Genomic DNA, 24,651 nt, shown 5'->3' on the forward strand with positions numbered 1-24,651 from the left:
TTCCTCTCACTTTACCCTAGGTTACCTTGGGTTAATGATCGGCACGCACACGATAAAAAGCCATCATCAGTGAATCAGAGATTTACTCGAGCAGCCATGGAAACCACCCGAAATAGAGTGATTTATTCACCCTGATGGGTGAAATAAGCTGGTGTTTGAGGAATATGAGCCTGTTCTAAAGGTGCGTTCAGTCTTCAGTGATTATAGTGGCTTAAATCACCCTTAATTAGTCACACTTTTTGGTCGCGTCATCATTTTATTGCTTCAGTGACGTGACAAGTGGTGAATAATATGAATAAAATGTGTCTGGGGAGACGTGGCAACAGCATAGGATGTCTGCATAGACAGTCCTCCCGTTACACTGAATATAAAGACAGTGACTTCCACTTGATATCGAATCAATTATATTGATTTTTAATGTAATATTGTCACCAGAGTCATCTCGACGTCCTAAAAAAAGTAATTTAAAAATCCCTGAAGCGGGACGCAAACCCGTGACCCATCGCTTCAAAGAGCAGTATCACAATACACTGCACCATCATACCTTCAACGATGCGTGAATTACAGATTTAACTGTATAACAATATAAAACAACAATCGGGCCTTAAAAGTGGATTCATTTAAATTGTCATCTCAAATACTCAGAGAAGAACATACCTCGCGTTTAGGAATGAGATACTCAGAGTTTCCCTCATTTGAACCCGAACATACTCAGAGTTTGAACATAACCTGCTTTATGGAATACTCCTCTGAACTAATGAACCAGTCTTTGTATTGTGGTTTGAACACAGTAGGTTCAAATTGGGTTCAGTACAGTAGTACTGGTAAATTACATGTATTCTATAGATCCAGTCAGATGATCAGGTTTGAGTCATGTGGATTAATTATCCCCATCATACTCTGTAATAGGCGGAGATTGTCTTTGTTCTGACTTCTTTTGGAGAGTCCACAAACTGAGACCTTAACCCAGAACATTGAGTCCTGACTTCTTTGGATGAGTCTGTGCTCTTGTCCCTAACCCGGGTCGTATCAGTCCTGACTGTTTCCGGGGAGTACAGTATAACCACATTCTTTAGGTATGGACTGGTTCTTCTGGCTCAGTTATGCCTTTAGGGAGTCTGCTCCTGTCACAGAATCTTTTCCATGCTGACTGTTTGTGGTGGTTAATGATATGTCATTCATTCCATCAGTGAATTAATTCAACTTTACAGTTGCCTTGCAGCTGCCTTTATTTCCTTTGTGTACGTAGCAGCAGCAGCCTGTCCTTGGAAAAGAGATTTATGAGTCCTGATTCAATAAGAATATTTAACTAATTATTGTCTATTGTTCATTACCTAACCTGGTCTACTGTACAGTTCCATGGAGGGCTGAATGAGCCTCGAATTGAAGCAAATCAAATCTCTTAAATTGCCCGACTTAAAAACAAACCACTGTCATTTTAATAGTGCAGTCAAAAAGGCAGACGTTCACCCACAGGAAGATAGCCATGTGGGACCAGCCTGTGTTGCTCTATTTTACAGCTCAATAGTGAAAACAGAGATGGGGAAAGTATTAGCATTGATTGCTTTGTCACAGTGACAGCTGAATAATCAAGTGTATTTAGCAGCTAGTAGAACCTAAGGACTAGAAGCAAAAACACGTGCAAGCAGAAACATTGTGAGTGTTAGTCAAGGGTTAGTCTGCACAAACACTTCATCTATTTTCCCTGGAAGAAAAATCAAGCTGAATACTCAAGGATTCAAGAAGACGATGACACTTCAAGAACCCTTTTAACTCCTATAGGTGATATTCTATGTATGTTTTAAATAAAAGGGATAAATCTGTGTGACATCATTTAGAGGGGCTGACCCCTGATCAAAATATCCTTATTCATTACATTGTATAATTCTAATTATTACTATTATTATTTATTACATTTTTTGTCGACAACTCTGAGTTTAAATTAATGCCCACGAAACCTAGCAACGGCGTTTCCTCCTGTTTTTTGGTGTTATAGTCTGTGCATCAGTAATATGGGTAAACTCGTGAAATGAGAAAGGTCCGTGATGTTTGGAGTGCAAAAAAACAATTTTTCTGTAATTAATCAATCGCAATTAATGTGTTAAAACCAGTTGTTGTGACTCACAGACCTAACAAAATCTGTGTACCCTTCGTTCTTTGGTTATTTCGTTTGAAAACCAAATCAAAATAACAAACAGTGTGGTTATTTTTTTACTGACCTATAACCAAAACAAAAATATAGCAAAATGAAAAAACACACGAGCAGTGTTTTTCATTTTTAAAATGAAATCTTCTGTTTGCGTGATATTTGGATATTTACGGGAAAACGATGGACGAGAGCTTCAGGGTTTAATCTCACCACACAGAGGGACACACAGACTTTTACTCTGCTGCGTTTGATAAAATGATGTAGCATGTTGTCCACCTCACACCAATGGTAAAGAGGCGTAATTTGTGTCGATGGCGTTTCGTTAGAGAGTTGTTGATGCTGGAAGTCCGAATCTGTGAATATCTGCCAACTTTACCGAACAGTGTTACGGCCCAAAAAGTATCCAAATAAACTGATGGTGACTGACTATCCACTTTGAAGCCGGGGTGAGGAATAGACGCTAGAACTTCGATGATTTTATTTGAGGGCAGTAAAAAGCTACATTTTTTTGCACATTTTAATACCATTAATGGCAGTCGTCAATACACATGGAAGTTGATCACAAGAAACAAGGAGCACCAGTAGATTCTATACACCACCTTTGGTTCCTTTAATCATATATCATGTGTATGTTTTATGTAAAATGCACTTTTTGTTTTTGTTTATGTATTAATAACGTATTAATAATCAGTATTAATAATCAGTAATGTGACTTATGCGTTGCTCCTTTTTAATCCGGCAGTAAACAACCGCTTTTTAAGCGACTTCAAGCGAGAACTCCCCCGGCCGTCACTGTAGAGCTGCGGCAGCAGCCCCTCCCACCCGCTACAGTGAGACGGCTGAGGTCTGCAGCCAGGACCTCTTGAATTTACCAGGTCAAAATTAAAGAGGTTAACTTCTTGAATAAGCCTACATTCTGAGTGAACTCATCCTTTAGTAACTCTGTAAGTTGATCATTTAAATTGTAAAAGCGGCGCTGTTAATGAGGCCAGAGAAGAAGTGATCAACCCTCTCTCTCCCCTGTCAGCGACACACATACACACACACACTTCCCTCGTCATCACATCACTGGAGTGATGGAGTGACCAAAAAGCGCCACTATGTCCAAGCGACTCATCACGGGCGATTGAAGTGACTGCAGTCGCTACAGTCGCGTTCGGTGTGAACACAGCTTTACAAGTGTTCATGTGTCTTGTGAGCTATGGTTTCAGCTATTTATTGAAGCTCGCCGCTCTCACCGGGTAAGTCAGCTTGTATGAGCGATGCCGACACCTAAACTCTAAACTTCGGGAAAATCCTCCTTTATACCTTTAAATATCCAAATATCACACAAACACAAGACTTTGTTTTAAAACAGAAAAACGCTGCTTGTCTGGTTTTTGATATTTCTGTTTTGGTTTTAAGTCAATAAAACAAAATAACCACACCATTTATTTATTTTCATTTGGTTTTAATACGGAACAACCAAAGAGCGAAGGGTACACGGATTTAACAACACCAAGCTCAGTTACAGTAAGTTTCTCGAATGTATTTGTTTGGGTTTTGTTTCTGTGCATTCTGATGAGCACGCATCAAATAAGTCATGTAATAAATGTAATTTTTTAAGCTGCAGAGTGAAGGCCTGGAAAAGCCCACTCAGTCTCTGACATTTCAGACAAACGTTAAGGGGGAAATTGTCTATCCACAATGTAAATTAAATGTGTAGTGTCTCACAGTGAGAAGGGTTCACAGATATATAATTGTTAGTCTTGTAACTAAAGAGACTACATGACATGACACTGCAGCTGCTACTTAACCTTGACTGATCCGAGCATGGGATTTACTGTAATTGGTGTGCAGTAGATTCCTCCAATCTGCTCATCCCTCCTGGATAATGGACACTGGGTAGCTTCACCTCCATGCCAAATCATACAAACTCAAATTAAGTTCTTCAACTCAGATTCATGCCATGTGAGGGACTCACAGCATTCCTAGGGCCATTTTCCCAGTTTACCGAAAATGAACAAAAAAAAATCCCAGAATTCACGTTCTGAAATGTAAAAAGCAACCTCACCCGTTTTCTCTTTATTTAAAATTGGGCCCCAATATGACACGGAAATGCCTCGCATGCATGTTTTAGGACGATATCACACATTTCCACGTTATTTTTCACTGCAGAATGGGTTGTTAAATATCTAGAAAGTGTGACAGACAACAATGTCCAATCTCGTTGAAAATCTCATGCTATGTTTTAAGGTCCCACTGGTGATCAAGTTATCTTGTGACTAAAAATGAATGCAAAGCTTCGTCACGACTCATGAGTCTGTTTTTAATGTGTTGTGATGAACAAGCCGTTCAGATTTTACTGCTACAAAGACAGGTGTAGTTGATGGTGTTTTAGTTTACCTGGTGACAAATTAAAGCTGCAGTATGTAAGTTGTTTTTTTTCTCCATCATTTAGTCAAAACTCCATACTAACCTTTGATCATATTGGAATTCAAAAGTGTTCTGAGAGGACTCTGGACCTCTGTTCCTTCTCTGTGAGTGTGATACGTGCTGTCATGTCTCTAAAACACCAGAAAAATCTCCAATAACACAAGAAAAAGTCCCTGCATCTGTAACTAGTCTCTATTGAGATAAAAGTCACAAAGAGCTCCACAGTTGCGAGCACTCCCAAGGATACAGGTAAGGAACGATAGCTTTCAAAACAGGGAGGGGAGGGTAGTTGTTTCTATATAGTCTCACCATTCTACTATATACACTGCAGCTTTAACCCAGTGACACATCCCGGCAGAAGCATAAAAATCACACGGCCTTGCCGAATTTCGGGTAAAACGTGAGAGTGATTCACTTGGCAGTAATTAAAGGACCATTTCACACATTTCCACGGTAATCCAGGTATCTCGCGACATGAATTTGCATGATTTTAGCACAACCCTCCCATATTCTAACAGCCTTTGAAGCATATAAAATGTAAAATTGATAACAGTAGTTGACTTGTTAAACACTATTTACCATTTTTGGTACAATTACAGTAAGTTTAATAGCCAGTAAATTAATCTAAAGAGGGAAAGATGATGAAACAGAGTGTAAAGTGTAAAGTAACGCTGAAATATTGGGGTACATTTGGTTTCCCATTTGGTTTTAATATGTATGGGTGAGACTTCATTTGGATTTGATCAACTTTTATAAAAGTTGTAAGGAAGGGAACGTTCTCATTGATCGGGAGTATCACTGAAGCTGGTAAATAGAGCGAGTGGCCTTCTAGCATTGTCACAGTAATTTAATGAGGTAAATGTCTTATCAGTGATAAAAAACAAGTGATTACTCAGAAAACTGAGAAATATCATTGAATATATTATCTTGAATATTTGGAAAGACAAATAGAAGTTTTAAAGTAGAGATAATAGTTTACAGCAGGGGTCTCAAAGTCATTTTAGTCCTGGCAATAAGTGACAAATATCAGTTCTTGCAGGATTTTCTCTTTCATTGATTTTGTGAACATTTTTTCTCTAATTTAAGGAAATTATGTGAAATAATGTTAATTTATTTTTGACCAGCTCTCCGTGTCCCACCCGGTACAAGTACGAGACCCACTTTTGGGTCTTGACCCACCAGTTGAGAATCACTGCTTTAAACAATTTGAGATGAGTGCACATGCAGTCATGTGATAATAGCATAGGCAAATTGCAATCCTCCAAATATTGTTTAGGTTCATTCAATTTGTGTATTTAGAAGGGTTGAGATATTTACAACTGAAAAATTCTGTAATTTAAACAATAATTTACATTTTTTCTGTCTTTTAACCTTTCTCCTGAGGGTTGGATTGGATGGTCGACTCTAATAGGGCTTTTCCACCAAGAGCACAGGCTTTTCGTTCGGAGCTATAGTTGGAGCTAGAGCTACTTCAGAGCTAGACCTGTTTAGCTGAAGAACTGGTTTGGTTTTCCACCGCAGTAGCGGCAAGTTGGAGCCACGTCCTTGCGTCAGTACGTCACTGATTACGTAGCAGTTTACCCATGAGCACTTGTCCCATAATGAAGCCCATGTTTTGACTGTTGACATCGTATAAATACTATCCTATCCTATGCTGAACAACTCTACCGTCTTCATCGGAGTCACAGGAATCTGCGACATTTGTGAACACAGGTAATTATCAAAGATGTTTTATTGCTTAACAACTGTTAGTGTTAGCCTTTGATAAGCTACTTAGCTTCAACTCCACTTGCATAAGTACAGCAGATAAAGACAATAAGTTGATTTTGATAAGCTTGTTTATCATTATAGATGCTCTTAATGCTGACTGTGCACGTCCGTGATCGCACTGCTGCTGCTGAGACTCAATACGACCAGAATCAGAACAAGTTTGTGTCAAACTAACGTGTCCTGATGTCATTCATTCATCTATATTTGGACCAAGGACTTACTGTGTGTGACTGAAGGGATGCTGTATTTAAATGTTTGTGTCCTCATCATGTTGTTTAACTTGTTATTAATGATCAACGACACCTTATTGATCCACATTTGTTTTATATCTATTGCTTATGTTTGATTTGTTTCAATAAATTTTGATTTGAGGAAATCTTAATTGCATTCTATTTAAATGTCCTACTCATTAGGTGAGTATTATATGAACTTTTCAATTCTATAAATGTATCAAAATAAAAAAATACAAACCTAATAGTGTGTGCTACAGCAGGTTATGTTATCTTACAAAAAGTGGATGTAAAGAGAAATTAAATTATATGAATAAAAATTAAATACGTGTGTGCTTACAAGTAGGCAACAAACAATGAACAAAGTCCTTGTAGAATACAAAATAAGTAACTTTATTTACACAAAGTAAAAATAGATGTACAAACCAACTCAATATATATTAACATTGACTTAAAAAATGATAGTGAGTTTTCTATTAGAAAGCGCCAAAGTCTGCCTCTATCTGCTCCAGAACCAACACCAGTCCAACCAGTGCTGGGGAGTTCATCATGAGCTGGAGGTTATGGACCATGGACGAAGTCCTGGTCCTGGTTCTGGTCTATGAACTGTGTCGCTGACTGCTCCATGGAAGAAAATCTGCATTAACATCTTCCTGCTTTTTTCCTCCATAGAAGCATTAAATGAATATATGAATTTATTATTTATTTCAGCAGTCTCCAAAAAAAATACAAAAACAAACAATTGTGTAATCCTTCAGCCAAAGTGTGTAGGTTGAAGCAAAGCTTATACAAACCTACCTTATCACAACAAAACTAAACAAGGATCTCTAGATAATCACACCCAAAGTATTAGCTTGTGTTACTATTTTAACAATATATAATCTACACAAGTGTTTTATACAGTTTATACATTCACATCAAACATATATACACATGAATGTATGTATGTTCTTGGTAAAATTGTTACTCTTCTTTGTTATATTTACTAACAATATATGATTTAAAAAGCTTTTTAAACTGGTTTATGTTTTATTTCATCACTTAAGCTGTTCCATAATTTAACCCCTGATATTGTTATATTCATCCTTTTGACTGTTCTAGCATTTTTCATCTTGAAATGTAGTTCTCTTAAATTATATTCCCCTTCTCTCTAAAAAAAAATCTTTTCTACAACGCTTTTGGAAGTGAACCTTTACTTTATAAATCATTTGGACAGTTTTGAGTTTGATGAGATCTGGAGTTTTAAATCAGGTGTTTTTTAACAATAATCCATGTGTGTGTTCTCTGTATTCTGTGTTATTTATCAGTCTGATGGATCTTTTTTTTGCATTATGAATAACGGTTGGATGTTCGTCATGTATGTATTTCCCCAAACTTCTAGATAGTAACTCACATATGGTAAAACAAGTGTATAATAGTGTGCAATTCTTTTTGATTAAGTGTGAGCCTTGTTTTGTCCAGGAATAGAAAATATTAGTTCTTAATAATAGTTTCATTTATTCATAAACAAATATAAATTCAAGTAAATTGTGTATAATGATATTTCAGGATGGACCAACAGATAATATTGATCATGTTGATTTTGCATCGAATGAATGAATCTCACTGGATTTGTTCTGAGATGAAGACGAGCTGAGCTACAGATGAACCTTTAAATCTAACTCTGAAATGATCAGAAACGTTGTTACCACATAGTTCATTAATATTATTATATTATCATTGTGTAACAATAAGATAAGTTCTGAATACAGGTTAATGATATATTACTGCTGCTTTCAGGAATATAAAGTATTATGGTTTCCGAGCTAACCAGCGGCTAACTGGCTAGCCTGCACCACGTTAGACGTAACGTTCATAATATTGATGAGAGAATATTGTAGCAAGTTAATATTGGTAGTAGTTTAACAACAGGGTGAAAAAAAAACTTACCATTAGTAACAGTTCTACAGGATGAGCTCCTCCATGGCTGTAGTTCTGTTTGGTCCGTGAGGCTTCGTCCTCTTTCCCCTGAACCTCTTCAGACACCCACAGTACCAGGAAACAATGTTCTCCTCCTCTGACCACTGCTCTATCTTCTTGGACTTACTTTGGACTCAATTTTAAATGTTTTTTGTCGGATATGCGCTAACGTGACCAGCCGCTCGCCAGCTTGAAAAAATGGCTGCTTTTCATTTTTGGAGGACCGTCGATAACCCCGCCTACCACCCGCCCACTTCAGAGCTGAGCTGTAGCCCAGAAGCTATGTGGGGCCAGCATAGCCCCGGTTTTTGGCTCCGAGAGCTGGAGCTATGTTGGTGGAAACAGAATGGCCCGGAGCCAAAACACGTGCTAGCTCCAAGTTAGCTCCAGCTCCTGCCCGGTGGAAAAGCCCTATAAAGGGCCAGATTTAGCCCCCGGGCCACATGTGGTTTAGAGGTTACCATGTAAAGGGAACACCTTATTTGCTGAAACATATACAGTATCTATAATATAGTACTAGATAACATATGTATTGTGCCACATTAATAAGATTTTGCTGTTAATCGTACTCATGAACACTTTGAACAGTCTTTGTAGAAGAAGTAAAAACTCTCCTTTGAAGGACATTGGTTAAATTAATTCAATGAAAGAGAGCTTATGACAGGTTTGTTTGATGTGATCCTCAGAGAGTGTTGTGTAGCCACGTACATGGAGGAGGAGTGTTTGTGAATGTGGCTCTGCATGACAGTCTGTATGACTGTTTTCATCAGGGGACTGTGCAGACTGTCAGGCTGCAGCCTGGCATTTGTGATAAGCAGCTAATGAAAGCCTGTGTGCGTGTGTTCTACCTGAGCCAGCTGTGTGTTGCCAGATGAAGGGACCGTGTTGGAGAGCATGGGTCCAAAGGCGTCCCGATCAATGCCCGTTGGTGCGGCACCACCCGCAGCCTCAGGAGCATCTGACAGAAAGACAGAGAATGTTCTATTTTATAATCGTGTCAGATAAAACCCTACAAAAAAAAAAAAATCACATTATGTCAACATGAGTGTGTTTCCCATGAATATATGAGCAAATAAAAGCTTTCACGCAGGTCAGTCTCAGTCAAAGGGGGAAAAATGTGAAATCGAGCTTGTGTGGAGCTTAAAGACACCTTTAAATAAGATGATGAGTCAAAATGATTGTGGTCACACTTAATAGCTCAACCTGGTTTTGATTCATAATAATATTTGTTTACTTTTTATTCTGTGTATTTTATCTATTGACTTTTAACTTATGTTGTAAATTTTGTTCACTTCTTTTATATGTTTATACAGTACGTGCATATATCTTTGGGTATATGTGTGTATGTATATATATATATATACATATATATATGCATACATTCTAATTTTATTTTTAATCTTTTGAATATCCAATATCTATAGCTTTGTTTGACTATTTATTTAAAACTATTGTTGCTATTAGTGCCAAAAATGTGCAATAAAAATAGTTTTTTAGTCAAGAAAATGGAAAAACATGGTTTTGAAGAAGATTATGGGTAGAATTGGACATATTAGTTTATTTGTAACACTTCCCAGACATTCAATCACCAGTTTTCTGGTGAAAAATAGTATTATCATCCCAAAACATGCATGTGTGTGATTCTGTGTCATGTTAGGGCCCGATTTTAAATAAGGAGAGATCATTCAGAACATACATTTCTGTTTTCCACAATCATGTAAAATCAGACGTCCTAGTTACATTTAGCAGTGGAACAGTAAAATATATGGGAAGGAAAATGAAGTGGATTTGATAAAAACATTTAGGAGAAGCTTTACATTGAAATATCAGATGGAAAATGGATTCTGTGGATGAAATCACTTTGCTGGAAAGATAGCATGTATAGAGTATTTATTTATAGGCTGCTATATGGGGGAAGCTGAGTGCTGTCATTACAGGAACACACATGCAGTAAGAGTGATGGAGAGGCAGAGAAGAGGAGAGGAGAGAAGAGAAGGAATGTGAGAAAAGAGATAAAAGAAACAGGTGTGTCGGTGAGTGAGCCACAGAGCTCTGTCATATATTATTAAACGTCCATAATTGAAGAAGTCTTTTTTAAGTGTGAAAGTGTGATCTTTATCCAGAGCAGTGTACAAAGATAACCATTTACTGAGACCATTACAGGCTCAATGCATCATTTAAACTACTTATTCAAAAAATGCTTTCAAGTGTGATGTAATCTATATATTCGTAGTCATGCGATTAATGAACAAAATAAAGTCAGACTCCTCTCCACACGTATGAACAATAAAAGTCTTACTGTCTAGCACAGAGAGAAAAAGGAATCTGTGAGCATCAATGATCCTCTGACAGTCTAGTGTTCAAACTCAGCCGTGGAGATCAGCCTCAGGCAGAGGACGCCATCATTTTCACTGACACTGCCATGTCAGGCAACAGACCTGTCTGCTTTTATTATGAGATAGAGCCTCTTCTTTACAGCAGTGTTTCTCAAATGTGGGTACGTGTACCCCTTGGGGTACGCGATGGCACTACAAGGGGTACTTGTAGGTAGAGAGAGAGAGAGAGAGTAAATTTAAAGGGCCCATGTTAAGCTAAATCAACTTTCCTGTGCTTTAAACATGATAAAGTGCTATTATGGCTTCATACACATGTTTTTTTCATTGATTCCCTCAATCATTAGTTACAGGGTGATTTGCTCCTTTTTTACTGCAGGGCGAGCCCAAACACCTCGCTACAATTTGATGACGCATTCCCACTTTGATGACGAATTTGACGCGGCACTGAGCAGTCTATGTATGTACCGGCAAACGCCCCGCCCCCACGCTCTGTCTCGTGTTTCTAAAGCAGCATGAGCTCAGCTACGGAGTGGGTGGGAGGAGGGTGGGCCGTCCTCTGGCCCTACATCACCGTTTGGGAGGAAGAAGTCATTGTCCCCTCTATAGACACGCCCACGACGCAGTCTGAAATGAAACCTAACGATTCAGCTTTTGAACTCAGTTTGAGGGGGCGCTAGTGCACCATTCTGTTCATTCACAACCTCTAATACTCAGTAGTAGAAGAACCTCCTCCACTCGCCGCTCACACTGGTGTAAGAACCAAATGTGTCGGGCCCTGCAACTGCCGAGGACGTAGCAGCTCAGACCAACAACGTAAACTCCACATGGACAAACAGCATCATGGCCCAAAAATAATTTAATTATTATATATGTTATTATAGTATATTATTTTATATTATATAACCATATAGGCTACAACAGTTAAAAAACACAGTAACAAAACACATTAGCATTAAATAACATAACAGAACATCAAATGACCATACATTTACTGGTAAATAACACAGAAAAACGGACATTTAATAGAATAAGGTGACGGTGAAACAACTTGTAACTCCTGACTCTAGACCAATGAGCGACCAGGAACATGAGACAACTGTAGACTTTCGACCAATGGGGGAGCGTCACCTTGTGATGTCATGAGCAGTCGCCGGACCCCGGACTAATTTGGCAGCCCAGACACATTTGGTACTTAGACCGGCCCCATTTTTAAATCCAAGTAAAAAGTTTCTTTTTCTCTACTGCGTATGACTGAGAGGGATATTTTAAATGTTTTTACTGCTAATTTAATGTTCTTATTTATTTTAAAACTGTTGAATGTTTTCTGATGCACTTTTTAATCATGTAAAGCACATTCAATTTGCTTTGTGTATGAAATGCGCTATACAAATAAATTTGCCTTAATACTATACAAATATTAAATAATTCTTTAATAATTGTAATAGTAACAACATTAGTAATGACAATAATAATAATTGTAATAGTATTAATATTACAATCTAATTATTTACAATTGCAATCATGTAAAATGCTTAAATGCAGTGTCAATGTCACAGAAACGCACTGAAATGGAGATGAAGGGAAACCTGTTTAAAAGTTTTAAAAAGTATTAAAAAAAAACAATATTTTCATGGGATGAAGTGATAAAGTTTATGTTGGATATGAAACAAATAAATGAGCACGTACAGGTTAACTTCTGATAAAGGCCATTGTAGAAGCACTAACAAAAAAAGGAGTCTCTGCTCAGGTTGTAAGGAGAATTTTCACTAAATGTCTGATGATTTGGTGTTATGTTCAATGTCAACAAGATTGCACCACATGTTTTTGAAAAGTTCATCAGCTGAGGACTCACAAAGTTCATTTTCTGTTTAAGCACTTCCTCAACGTGTTATAAGAATAAAATGTTTGAATGTAAGTGGTAGTAGACTTTGTTCAGGGTTTATCTGTCGTTTTAGTCAACCTGTGCATAACATTTTATCTGCTGTAAAGAAACGTTTGAGAAATCAATCTTTATTAGAACATCTTAATACAGTAGTCCCTCGTTCTAAAAAATGACCCGCAATAGGCAAAATCCGCAAAGTAGTCAGATTTATTTTTTACTATTATTATACATGTTTTAAGGCTATAAAACCCTTCACCACACATTTTATACATTTTTCTCAGACAGGAATTAACATTTCTCTCTTGTTTAAACACTCTCAAAGTTCAAACCGTCATAGATTTTAAAACATAAATCAGAGTCACACTGCTAGTGATCAGACATTGATGCCGAAACGCATTCAGAGTCTTTGTTGACGATGACGTCAGGCCGTCAACACGGACACCGGTCTGTTCATCCATTCAACCATGGAGTAGAAGCTGTGTGTGACCACCTGGAGCTGTATGACACAGCTTTTATAACAGGGACCGGACTAGGAAGGATTAGGTGTGGAGGAGAATCAGTGAGGAGATGGTAGTAGCAGGTAAAAGTTCTCTCTGTAGCACTGAGCTAGCATAGCATTAGCCGCTAATCACACCGGCTTAAAAAGCTCTTTAAATCTAACTGCCTTTTTTAGCCAATTTCTACCATCTTCCAAGCTGAAAGAGAAATTATTTTTGCGGAAAATCACACTTTAGAAGTAGTGTGGGGGCTTATCTTACTCCAGCAAACTAAATGAGTGTACACTGTCTACTATATACTATAAGTATTATTAGGATGATGAGCGTTCCCACTGAAGTATACTTTCAAGTTTCCCAAGATGCATTTCGAACTTACGATAAAAACCTGAATCACACTGAGGCTAAATATCTCTGTTGATTCTCCACCTTTGAAAGTTCTGAAAACATTTTAAGTGAGAAAGTGACCAAATAGAATATCAACATGTGCTCATTTTATCCATAAAACCTGCGGAAACAGATTTTATTCACCCATTTTGGAGATTCCATATTGTTGTTATTATTGATTCCATTGTGCTACATCAAAACAAGAGCCTTACTCACACACGCGTTAAAAAACTGAGACAAGAAGAGATGCTTATGGGGATGTTTATTTTTTCACATACGCAATCTTTCCATACTATCTAGTGTGAACACACTACATATTAATTTTGACATCAAACTTAGTATGAGTACATTAGTATGACATTTTGAACTTGGCCTGAGGCTCAATGTTTTTGTTCTGGATGTTTTGGTTGAGTTTTCAGGCTGTTCTTTGGCTCTGTTTTCCCTTGTGCTGTTCCAGGATTATTACCTGTTTGGCAGAGCATTATCTTTGCTACACTGAAATTTGCTCTGCACTGTGGACACTTTTGCCAATGTTTCGGACTGCCAACCCATGTACTACGACGGCCAAAATCAATCTTGGAACCTACTATCTTGTGCCTCTGCCTGCATCTGGGTCCAACTCAAAACATCCACAAGAAACCTGTAGCATTTTTAAAAAATCATTTCACACTTAACTTGTTCTGTAACCAAACCAATAGAAGAACTGCCATTTGACACATATCAGCCAATAGAAGACTATGTAAGAATAGTGTGCTTCCACCTTTCACATGCTGCTATAGACACCAGTATCCATTACTTTTCTGGTCACCGTCTAGATAAACATGGAAATATCAGTGTCAATTTAGGAGCCGATGAAGACTTTAGATGCCTTTAAAAGACATCAGCTCTCCATTTTGGCCTATTCAAAATGACTGAGGTCAAAACAGGAAAAAAACAATTATTTGCAGTCTTTCTACATTCATTTTCCACCCACATCTTGGAAAAAAAAGATTATCAAAATTATTCATTTGGATAGGATGGATAAGCAAGAGTCCAAGAGGATACCAAAGTACTTCAAGAACATAACATAGGAATATTTCAATCAACAAAGTAGCAAAACAAGTAGATTTATAACAAAAAATCTATGGAGTGCAGCACCTTTTACTTCACTGATTACCACTAAATTGTAGGGATAAAGAAAACATCAATTTAATCACTAACTTGCTACAGCTTCAGGAGATTCTGCATCAATTCAGTTCCAATTCCAGCCTTGTCTAAATATAAGGCGGTACATTTACTGTCACAGCTCAAAGGTGCTGACCCAAAAAGTGACTCAAGACAGAAGGCAAGGTGAGTGCAATTTATTGTCCAAACTCTTCAAAAAAATCCAGAAGCAGAGTAGGCCAGGTACAAAACAGGAACACAGTTCAGAGCGTCTAGAAGACTGACAATCTGGCGAAGACTGGCTGGAGCACAGGGCTTCTGTCAGCTGGATGACATCATTGAAGCCAGGTGTGCTCATCAGCAGCAACTCCAGGTAATCTCCGCCCACACCGGGAGAGGGGAGTGGACACACAGAAGGGCCATGACAGTACCCCTCCCCTTAACGGGCGACTCCCGACGCCCTACCAGGCTTGTCCGGAAAAGCTCTATAGAAGTCCCGAAGCAGAGAGGCACCCAAAATGTTGCGACGAGGGACCCAGGACCGCTCCTCCGGGCCATAACCCTCCCAGGACCCGACGTACGGTGAAAGTCGGATGGCCATCCACCAGCAGGGTGGGAGGAGGGGGATCGGCCGGAGGGCTCAGAGGACTGGTAGTAACTGGCTTGAGTAAGGATACGTGAAAGGATGGATGAACCTTTAAAGATGGCGGCAACTTGAGGCGGACCACAGATGGGTTGATGATTCTGTCAATGACAAATGGACCAACATATTTAGGAGCCAATTTGCGAGAGTCTACCTGAAGAGGAAGGTCCCGAGACGACAACCACACTTTCTCTCCGGTTTGCTACGTAGGACCTTGTCTCCGATGCCTGTCGGCCATCTTACGATTTTGTGCTTCAGTCCTTATGAGAGCAGCCCGCGCGGCCTTCCAGATACTGCGGCAACGTCTAAGATGGGCTTGCACAGGGGGAACAGACACCTCCTGTTCTGGAAATAGCGGTGGTTGGTAACCCAGAGAAACCATAAAAGGCGACATACCTGTGGCAGATGATATGCGGGTATTGTGAGCATATTCAATCCAGGGAAGGTGCAAACTCCACGAGGAGGGATGCCGGGATGTGACGCAGCGCAGAGCAGATTCCAGGTTCTGATTGGCTCTCTCCGTCTGGCCATTTGACTGGTTGTGATAACCTGAAGAGAGACTCACAGACGTTCCAAAAGACTGGCAAAAGGCTCTCCATACTTGAGATGTAAATTGAGGCCCTCTATCAGAGACTATGTCACTAGGAATCCCATGAAGTCGGAATACATGTTATACTAGAAGACTGGCAGTCTCTGTAGCAGTTGGCAACTTAGGGAGTGGCAAGTAATGCACAGCTTTAGAGAAACGGTCCACAATGGTGAGTATAGTAGTGTTCCCTGCAGAAGGAGGCGGTCCCGTTACAAAATCAACAGCGATGTGCGACCAGGGCCGGCTGGGAATAGGGAGAGGGTGGAGGAGTCCGGCTGGTGACTGATGGCTGGATTTGCTACGGGCACAAACAGAGCAAGAGGACACAAACACACGTGTATCCTTAACCATAGACGGCCACCAAAACCGCTGTTTGATGAATGCTAGAGTCCTAAAAACTCCAGGATGGCATGTAAGTTTTGAGGAGTGTGCCCACTGCAAGACTTCAGAGCGAGCAGATTCAGGAACAAACAAACAATCTTGTGGGCCATTACCTGGATCTGGTTGAGACTGTTGAGCATCTCTGACTATCTTTTCTATCTCCCAGTGTACAGCTCCAACTAAACGTGGGGTCTCCAGAAACTCTGGTTCATCCTCGAGGCAGGAAAGTGGCAAAATGGGTTCAGGCTGAATTTGAAGCTCCGAAGAAGTCTGACGGGACAAGGCATCTGGCTTGACATTACGGGAGCCCGGGCGATAGGTTAAAGTAAAATTAAACCTCCCAAGAAACAGTGCCCATCTAGCCTGACGGGAATTGAGTCTCTTTGCAGAACGGAGGTAAGAAAGATTTTTATGATCTGTCCAAATGATGAAGGGGTGCTCAGTACCTTCAAGCCAATGTCTCCAATCCTGAAGAGCGAGCACAACAGCCAGCAGTTCCCTGTTGCCGATGTCATAGTTCTTCTCCGCAGGAGACACCCTACGAGAAAAAAAAGCACAAGGGTGCAGTCTGTGGTCCTCAGGAGATCGTTGAGACAGGACAGCTCCAACTCCTGTGTCAGATGCATCGACCTCCACAATGAACTGCCGAGAGGGATCTGGATGAGATAGAACAGGTGCAGAAATAAAGAGCTTCTTAAGAATGGAGAAAGCAGTTTCAGCTTCTGGAGACCACTTAAAAGGAAGGGAGGTGGCGTGAGTCGGGTCAAAGGTGCAGCTTTCCTACTGTAGTCCTTGATGAAGCGTCGGTAAAAATTTGCAAATCCTAGGAATCGTTGGAGTTGTTTGCACGTTTCTGGGGTGGGCCACTCCTCCACTGCTTTCACTTTCTCAGGATCTGCTTTAATCTGTCCCTGCTCAATCACAAAACCCAAAAAGTTAACAGAAGGCGAATGAAATTGACATTTCTCCGCTTTGACAAAAAGCTTGTTATCCAGGAGACGCTGTAACACAAGACGGACATGTTGGATGTGTTGGGAAAGGCCATTTGAAAAAATCAGTATATCATCCAGATACACAAAAATGAACTTGTTTAGCATGTCTCTAAGAACATCGTTGACTAATGTCTGAAAAACAGCTGGGGCATTGGTGAGACCAAAAGGCATAACAAGATATTCAAAATGGCCTAACGGGGTGTTAAAGGCGGTCTTCCATTCATCACCTTGACGGACACGGACCAGATGGTGAGCGTTACGTAGATCCAACTTGGTGAAAATTGTAGCCTTTTGTAGAGGCTCAAAAGCAGAGTCGATAAGAGGCAGAGGATATTTGTTTTTAACAGTAATATCGTTAAGCCCACGATAATCAATGCAGGGGCATAACGTCTTGTCTCTCTTGTCAACCAAGAAAAATCCTGCTGCCACAGGGGAAGAAGAGGGATGAATCAAGCCTGCTGCCAGAGAGTCTTTAATATAAAGTTCCATAGTCTCCCTTTCAGGATGAGATAATTTGTACAAGCGAGAAGATGGCAGAGGGGCTCCAGGAAGGAGGTTGATTGCGCAATCGTAAGGGCGATGTGGGGGAAGGGACAGCGCTCTCTGTTTATTAAAAACTTCTGCCAGATCATGGTAATCCTTGGGAACCAAACTCAGATCGGGGGGGCGAGGAGGTGGCTTAGGGGAGTCTTCTGGAGTAATCGCAGATTGAAGGCAGTTTGTGTGACAAAATACACTCCAACTCACAATCTTGTTCACTGACCAGTCAATGTGGGGGTTATGGCGTCTAAGCCATGGAAGACCCAGAACTATAGGAACATGTGGGGATGAAATAACAAGTAATTGAATTTGTTCCTTGTGATTAGTCCCCTGTATTAGCAGTGTAAGAGGGATAGTACGGTGTGTTATCTTGGCCAAATGTTCTCCATTTAATGCATTAACATCCCTAGGTGGGTCAAAGGGCTCCATGGGGATTTGAGCTTGCTGGGCTATGGCAGAATTAATAAAATTGTCATCGGCCCCAGAATCAACAAGAGAAAATAGAAGAATGGACTTACAATGCCAGATAATGGAGGACTGGAGTTGGAGCCGATCAGAGCAAGGAGAGTGGGGAGAGGATGTATGGCTCACCAGGGCCTCTCCACTCACTGATGAGCCCTTTCTTTTGGCCGTAGTGGACAAGAGCTGATGAAGTGCCCCTCTTGACCACAATACATGCACAAGCCTGACCTTTGGCGGCGGAGGCGTTCAGCGGCTGAAAGATTGGCTCTACCCAATTGCATGGGTTCCTCTGCAGGCATAGGATCTGGAGGACTGGAAAAAACAGGAGAACTGGTTGAGGCAGTAGGCAACAATGAAGCAAATTGGGAAGAGCTTGGAACCCGTGGAGCTGACTGGCGAGAGCTTCTCTCACGGCGTCTTTCCCTGAGCCTATTGTCTAGGCGAGTGGAAAGTGAGATGAGATCCTCGAGACTGTTTGTATCATCTCGGGCAGCTAACTCGTCTTTAACACTGTCGGTTAACCCTCTTGAAAAAGCTGCTTGAAGGGCTGTATCATCCCACCCACTCTCGGCGGCCAAGATCTTAAAGTCCACAGCATATTGGGCCACAGAGGAGGAGCCTTGACTTAGCATTAGTAAACGTTTAGCTGCTTCCTTCCCCTTCAAAGGATGATCAAAAATTCTCTTCATCTCCTTAGTGAAAGCAGCAGAAGTCAGGAAAATGTCTGATTGGCTTTCCCAACATGCAGTAGCCCACTGGGAGGCTTTACCCGTCAGTAGACTTATGACAAAAGCAATACGGGACTTATCTGAGGTGTAGGCAGAAGGCTGGAGATCAAACACCAGGGAGCACTGGAGAAGGAAACGTCCACAAGCACCCAGGTCCCCAGAGTATCGTTCAGGAGTAGGAATGTGAGGCTCTCGGTTGGTGGGCTGAGGAAGCTGGCTCCCGGAGGGAGATGGAGGTTGAACCAGGGCTTGAGGTGAAAGAGCAGCAGCTGCAAGTTGAGTGGAGAGCTGGTCCACCTGATTACCAAGCTGGGCAACATTAGCAGTCAACTCTGTCAGCTTCTGTGTGATCTCTCGTAGCATTGTATCATGCTGGCCAATCAAGGCTCCCTGGGAACCCAGCACATGTTTGAGGGAGTCCAAGTCTCTTGGGTCCATTGGCCAGATTGTTCTGTCACAGCTCAAAGGTGCTGACCCAAAAAGTGACTCAAGACAGAAGGCAAGGTGAGTGCAATTTATTGTCCAAACTCTTCAAAAAAAATCCAGAAGCAGAGTAGGCCAGGTACAAAACAGGAACACAGTTCAGAGCGTCTAGAAGACTGACAATCTGGCGAAGACTGGCTGGAGCACAGGGCTTTTGTCAGCTGGATGAGGTAATTGAAGCCAGGTGTGCTCATCAGCAGCAACTCCAGGTAATCTCCGCCCACACCGGGAGAGGGGAGTGGACACACAGAAGGGCCATGACATTTACATTATTATGCAGCTTCATTGTTGGATGGAGTGTCAGTAAACATGTCGCCCAATGACATCACACAGTAAGTTATGCATCTGGTGTACAGACAAAGAAACAAAGCTAACTTTGAAGTCTATTGGATGTTCCATTGGTGTGTTAAGCTCTACCCACACACAGTAAATACTTAATGATCCATTCCTGATTCCTGCTACGCTTTTAACTTTTATTACATTGTTTTGTCTTTGTGTAAAGAAAAATAACCTGAGGTTAACATTCAGGAACGTTAACTTCAGACAAAACATAAACCAGCCTGATGAGACTTACACGAAACACACACAACTGAGGTGCTCATTGTATAAAACACAAACACACATCACACGCACACAGAATTAGAAAACATACATTGCTGAGCTCTCACAAAGGAAACATCCATCCATCCATCCATCCATTTTCAGACCCACTTATTCCTTTTTGTCAGGATCGCGGGGGTCTGTCGGTGCCAATCTCCGGCTCTCATTGGAAGCTGGGTGGGGGGACACCCTGGACAGGGTGCCAGTCCATCGCAGGGCCACACTAAATATAGTTAATCTAATCTTAAGTCTGAAATAGACTTAAACACACAAGGGAATAGGAACAAACAAAGGAAAGGCCCTCATTTATCAACCGTTGGTACATTCAGATCTGAGCATGAGACGTGCATTCGACCATATTCACGTAAGCTTCAGTATTTATCAGTTTCGAAGTGAACATACGCTACAATCAGATCTCACGTCAGGTCTGACCTCGTGTTCACAAATCTGAGTGTGTGGATTTGTGGTTCAACACTGGGGATGCAACAATATTCGGTATTTTACCGAACCGTTCAATACGCCCTGTTCTGTTCAATGCACAACGGCAAACAACGGTATTTTCAGTACATTTCCCGATCACAAAATTTTTCCAAAACTTTGCGCAGCCGCGCATGCTGTGTGATCCTCTCAGGAGCAGAGACATGAGAGCAGCACATTGTTCAGGCTCAGTGCCATGTGCTGCTCATGCCACCTTCAGAGCCAATCAGAACGTCCCTGAAATTCTTCGCCGTCAGAACATTGTGTTTGCGGCGCAGAAGAACCTGTTAACATACATTCTGCTGCGCGTTCATACGACTCCTCACCAACTGTCCACATTCCACCGGCATTCCTCTGCCTTTTGACTGGCTAATTATTATTAGCGGCGCTAGCCTAGCATAGCCACATCGCGTAACGAGCCAATTATCATGATGTCACAGGCCTATATAGACACAAAAACACATACATAAGCCTACCTCAAAGAAAATATATGCATCCAAGCTTTTGTAACTCCTCATCTTCTCCATTGTGTAGACGCCATTGGAGATCTGCCCATGTTGTCGGGTCGTTTTCCATGAACTTTGAGGTGTTTCGTGTGGACATGTTTCTAAACCAACCAGATGTAACTTCCCTTTATATCGGTGCTTGGCCTTTGGCTCTAATCTGCTGAAATATTTGTCCAACATTGAGTAAAACCTTTGTGTTTTCCGCGGTAAATAGTGTAAATGGTGGTTGTCAGGCAAATGTAAACCCCTCTTAAAATGGCAAAGGGCGTTGCTAAGGCAAATATCCTGGATGATGATGTCACCGCGATGTATGGCAAAATCTTACCCACACCGCCCGCCCCGAGCTGCTGCCTTTATTTTCAGAACCTGCCTCAACCCAACATCGTCACGCTTTACGGCCGACGTAGACTTCAGTTTTGTGTAAAGAAAAAAGTTAATGGTGCATGACTTTGACTTGAGCCAGCGCTGGTTCACAGCTGCGATGCATTCATGGACAGTATACTTTCAGTTCAAAAAATTACTCCAACCCGAACCAAGATTAATTGATAATTTTTTCCCCCGCACCGCCCTGCCCTGCAGCTTACCCACGAGCCCTGCGGGTAGCCCGCATCACTAGTGTGCATGTATATATGTATGTTTATGTATATGTGTGTATGTTTGTTTATACAGTATGTGTGTATGCATGTATACATTTGTGTTGTGTGTGTGTATATGTACAGATACTGTATATACAGTAAAGAAAATAAGTATTTGAACACCCTGTTATTTTGCAAGTTCTCCCACTTAGAAATCATGGAGGGGTCTGGAATTTTCATGGAAGGTGCATGTCCACTGTATGAGAGATAACATAAAAAGAAAAATCCAGAAATCACAATCTATGATTTTTTAACAATTTATTCGTGTGATACAGCTGAAAATAAGTATTTGAACACCAACGTTAATATTTGGTAGAGTAGCCTTTGTTTGCAATTACAGAGGTCAAACGTTTCCTGTAGTTCTTCACCAGGTTTGCACAGACTGCAGGAGGGATTTTGGCCCACTCCTCCACACAGATCTTCTCTAGATCAGTCAGCTTTCTGGGCTGTCGCTGAGTAACACGGACTTTCAGCTCCCTCCAAAGATTTTCAATTGGATTTAGGTCTGGAGACTGGCTAGGCCACTCCTTGGTTTTCCTGGCTGTGTGCTTTGGGTCATTGTCATGTTGGAAGATCCAGCCACGACTGATCTTCAATGATCTGACTGAGGGAAGGAGGTTTTTGGCCAATATCTCACAATACATGGCTGCAGTCATCCTCTCCTTAATACAGTACAGTCGTCCTGTCCCATGAGCAGAAAAACACCCCCAAAGCATGATGCTACCACCCCCATGCTTCACAGTAGGGATGGTGTTCTTGGGATGGTACGCATCATTCTTCTTCCTCCAAACACGCATAGTGGAATTATGACCAAAAAGGTCAATCTTGGTCTCATCTGACCACAAAACTTTCTCCCATGACTCCTCTGGATCATCCAAATGGTCATTGGCAAACTTAAGACGGGCCTTAACATGTGCTGGTTTAAGCAGGGGAACCTTCCGTGCCATGCATGATTTCAAACCATGACGTCTTAGTGTATTACCAACAGTGACCATGGAAACAGTGGTCCCAGCTCTTTTCAGGTCATTGACCATGTCCTGCCGTGTAGTCCTGGGCTGATTCCTCACCTTTCTTAGCATCATTGAGACCCCACAAGGTGATATCTTGCATGGGGCTCCACTCCGATTGAGATTCTCCGTCATGTTTAGCTTTTTCCATTTTCTAATGATTGCTCCAACAGTGGACCTTTTTTCCCCAAGCTGCTTTGCAATTTCTCCGTAGCCCTTTCCAGCCTTGTGGAGTTGTACAATTTTGTCTCTGGTGTCTTTGGACCATGCTGACTGTTTGGGTCTTACTGATTGTATGGGGCGGACAGGTGTCTTTATGCAGCTAACGACCTCACACAGGTGCATCTGATTCAGGATAATACAGTGGAGTGGAGGGAGGAGGACTTTTAAAGGCGGACTAACAGGTCTTTGAGTGTCAGAATTCTAGCTGATAGACAGGTGTTCAAATACTTATTTTCAGCTGTATCACACGAATACATTGTTAAAAAATCATAGATTGTGATTTCTGGATTTTTCTTTTTAGGTTATCTCTCATACAGTGGACATGCACCTTCCATGAAAATTCCAGACCCCTCCATGATTTCTAAGTGGGAGAACTTTCAAAATAGCAGGGTGTTCAAATACTTATTTTCTTCACTGTATATTAGAGCTGAACGTTTTTGGAAAAAAATCTAATTGCAATTTTTTCCCTCAATATAGCGATTGCCGTAACCGTACCGTTACTGAGGCCCAAAATCCGTGATGCATACCGAACCGTGGGAGAACTGTACCGTTGAATCCCTATTCAACACAGTCTGAAAATGAAGTATTAAACAAGCCTCAGCTGTCATTTAAGCATAAGCAGACACACATTCAGAACAGATCAAACGGATTATTAAAATGAATTAAACATAATAAATTTTTTTCCATGAATTAAACATAATAAAATTTTTTCCATGAATTAAACATAATAAAAAAAATTCCTTTCACGGAATACCGTATAACCCCGGTGGTAGGGCTGTGCAATTATGGTCAAAATGTTAACCACAATTATTTTTATCAATATTATAATCACAATTATAATTAGGGAAACATTTAAAAAACAATGTGTACAGTTTACAATGCAAAATGAAGCTTTAAATAAGAAAAAAAACATAAATTAAAAATGTTCCAAAGACTAACAGAATAAATCTATTATTACATAGTGCAGAGCCCATATTTTAAATGTGAATATATTGCAAACAATCATATAAATGTAATCGTGGCAACCAAAATCGTGATTAAAATGAAAATTTGATTAATTGTGCAGCCCTACCGGTGGTAAACCATCCGAGCAGGAGCATTTGGTTCAACGGTGCGCACACACACACACGGGAGTGCGGGGCTGCTTCTGCTCTGTCTTGGACCAAGGTTCTACTGTACTGCAGAGAAAGTGTGAGACATTATTTCATGTCTGATCAGTAAGCTTTCGACAGCGTGGCATTGGTAAATGCAGCTTCTTTTAATGTGTCAGCGCAACCTGTGGCATAAAGCTTTCACTGGGATCTAATACAGAGGAGACCAGACCTCATTCATGCTTTTAAGTATACCTTAAACTTCTGCAGACACTGCAGTATTAAATCAGTAATGTGAGACGCTGGGATTTGTCAGATACCAATGTTTCATAAATTACACGAGTCCAGTCCTATTTTCATGCAAGGTGGATAAATGAAACTGGATGGGTTTTGGAAACTGATATTTTCAACATTTACAGATGTCTTAAAAACATAATTAAAACCCACTCCCATAACAGCAATATTTGGGGTCATACCACCTGACTTGCATCTCAGTCGTCGGGCCAAAACTATGGTTGCTTTTGGTTCTC

The 24,651-nt window shown here is 40.8% G+C and overlaps 1 protein-coding gene across 2 annotated transcripts in view; it reads right to left on the reverse strand.

The window, feature by feature from the left end:
* Positions 1 to 24,651, reverse strand: part of LOC114476529 (stromal membrane-associated protein 1-like) — a 177,980-nt gene that overhangs the window by 35,561 nt on the left and 117,768 nt on the right. For both annotated transcript variants that reach the window (XM_028468131.1, XM_028468130.1), the window contains exon 7: positions 9,372 to 9,481. In XM_028468131.1, the coding sequence (XP_028323932.1) occupies positions 9,372 to 9,481 (110 nt within the window). The remainder of the gene's footprint in view (positions 1 to 9,371; positions 9,482 to 24,651) is intronic.

The sequence above is a fragment of the Gouania willdenowi genome, chromosome 15 (assembly GCF_900634775.1).
Source record: "Gouania willdenowi chromosome 15, fGouWil2.1, whole genome shotgun sequence".
Taxonomy (NCBI): domain Eukaryota; kingdom Metazoa; phylum Chordata; class Actinopteri; order Blenniiformes; family Gobiesocidae; genus Gouania; species Gouania willdenowi.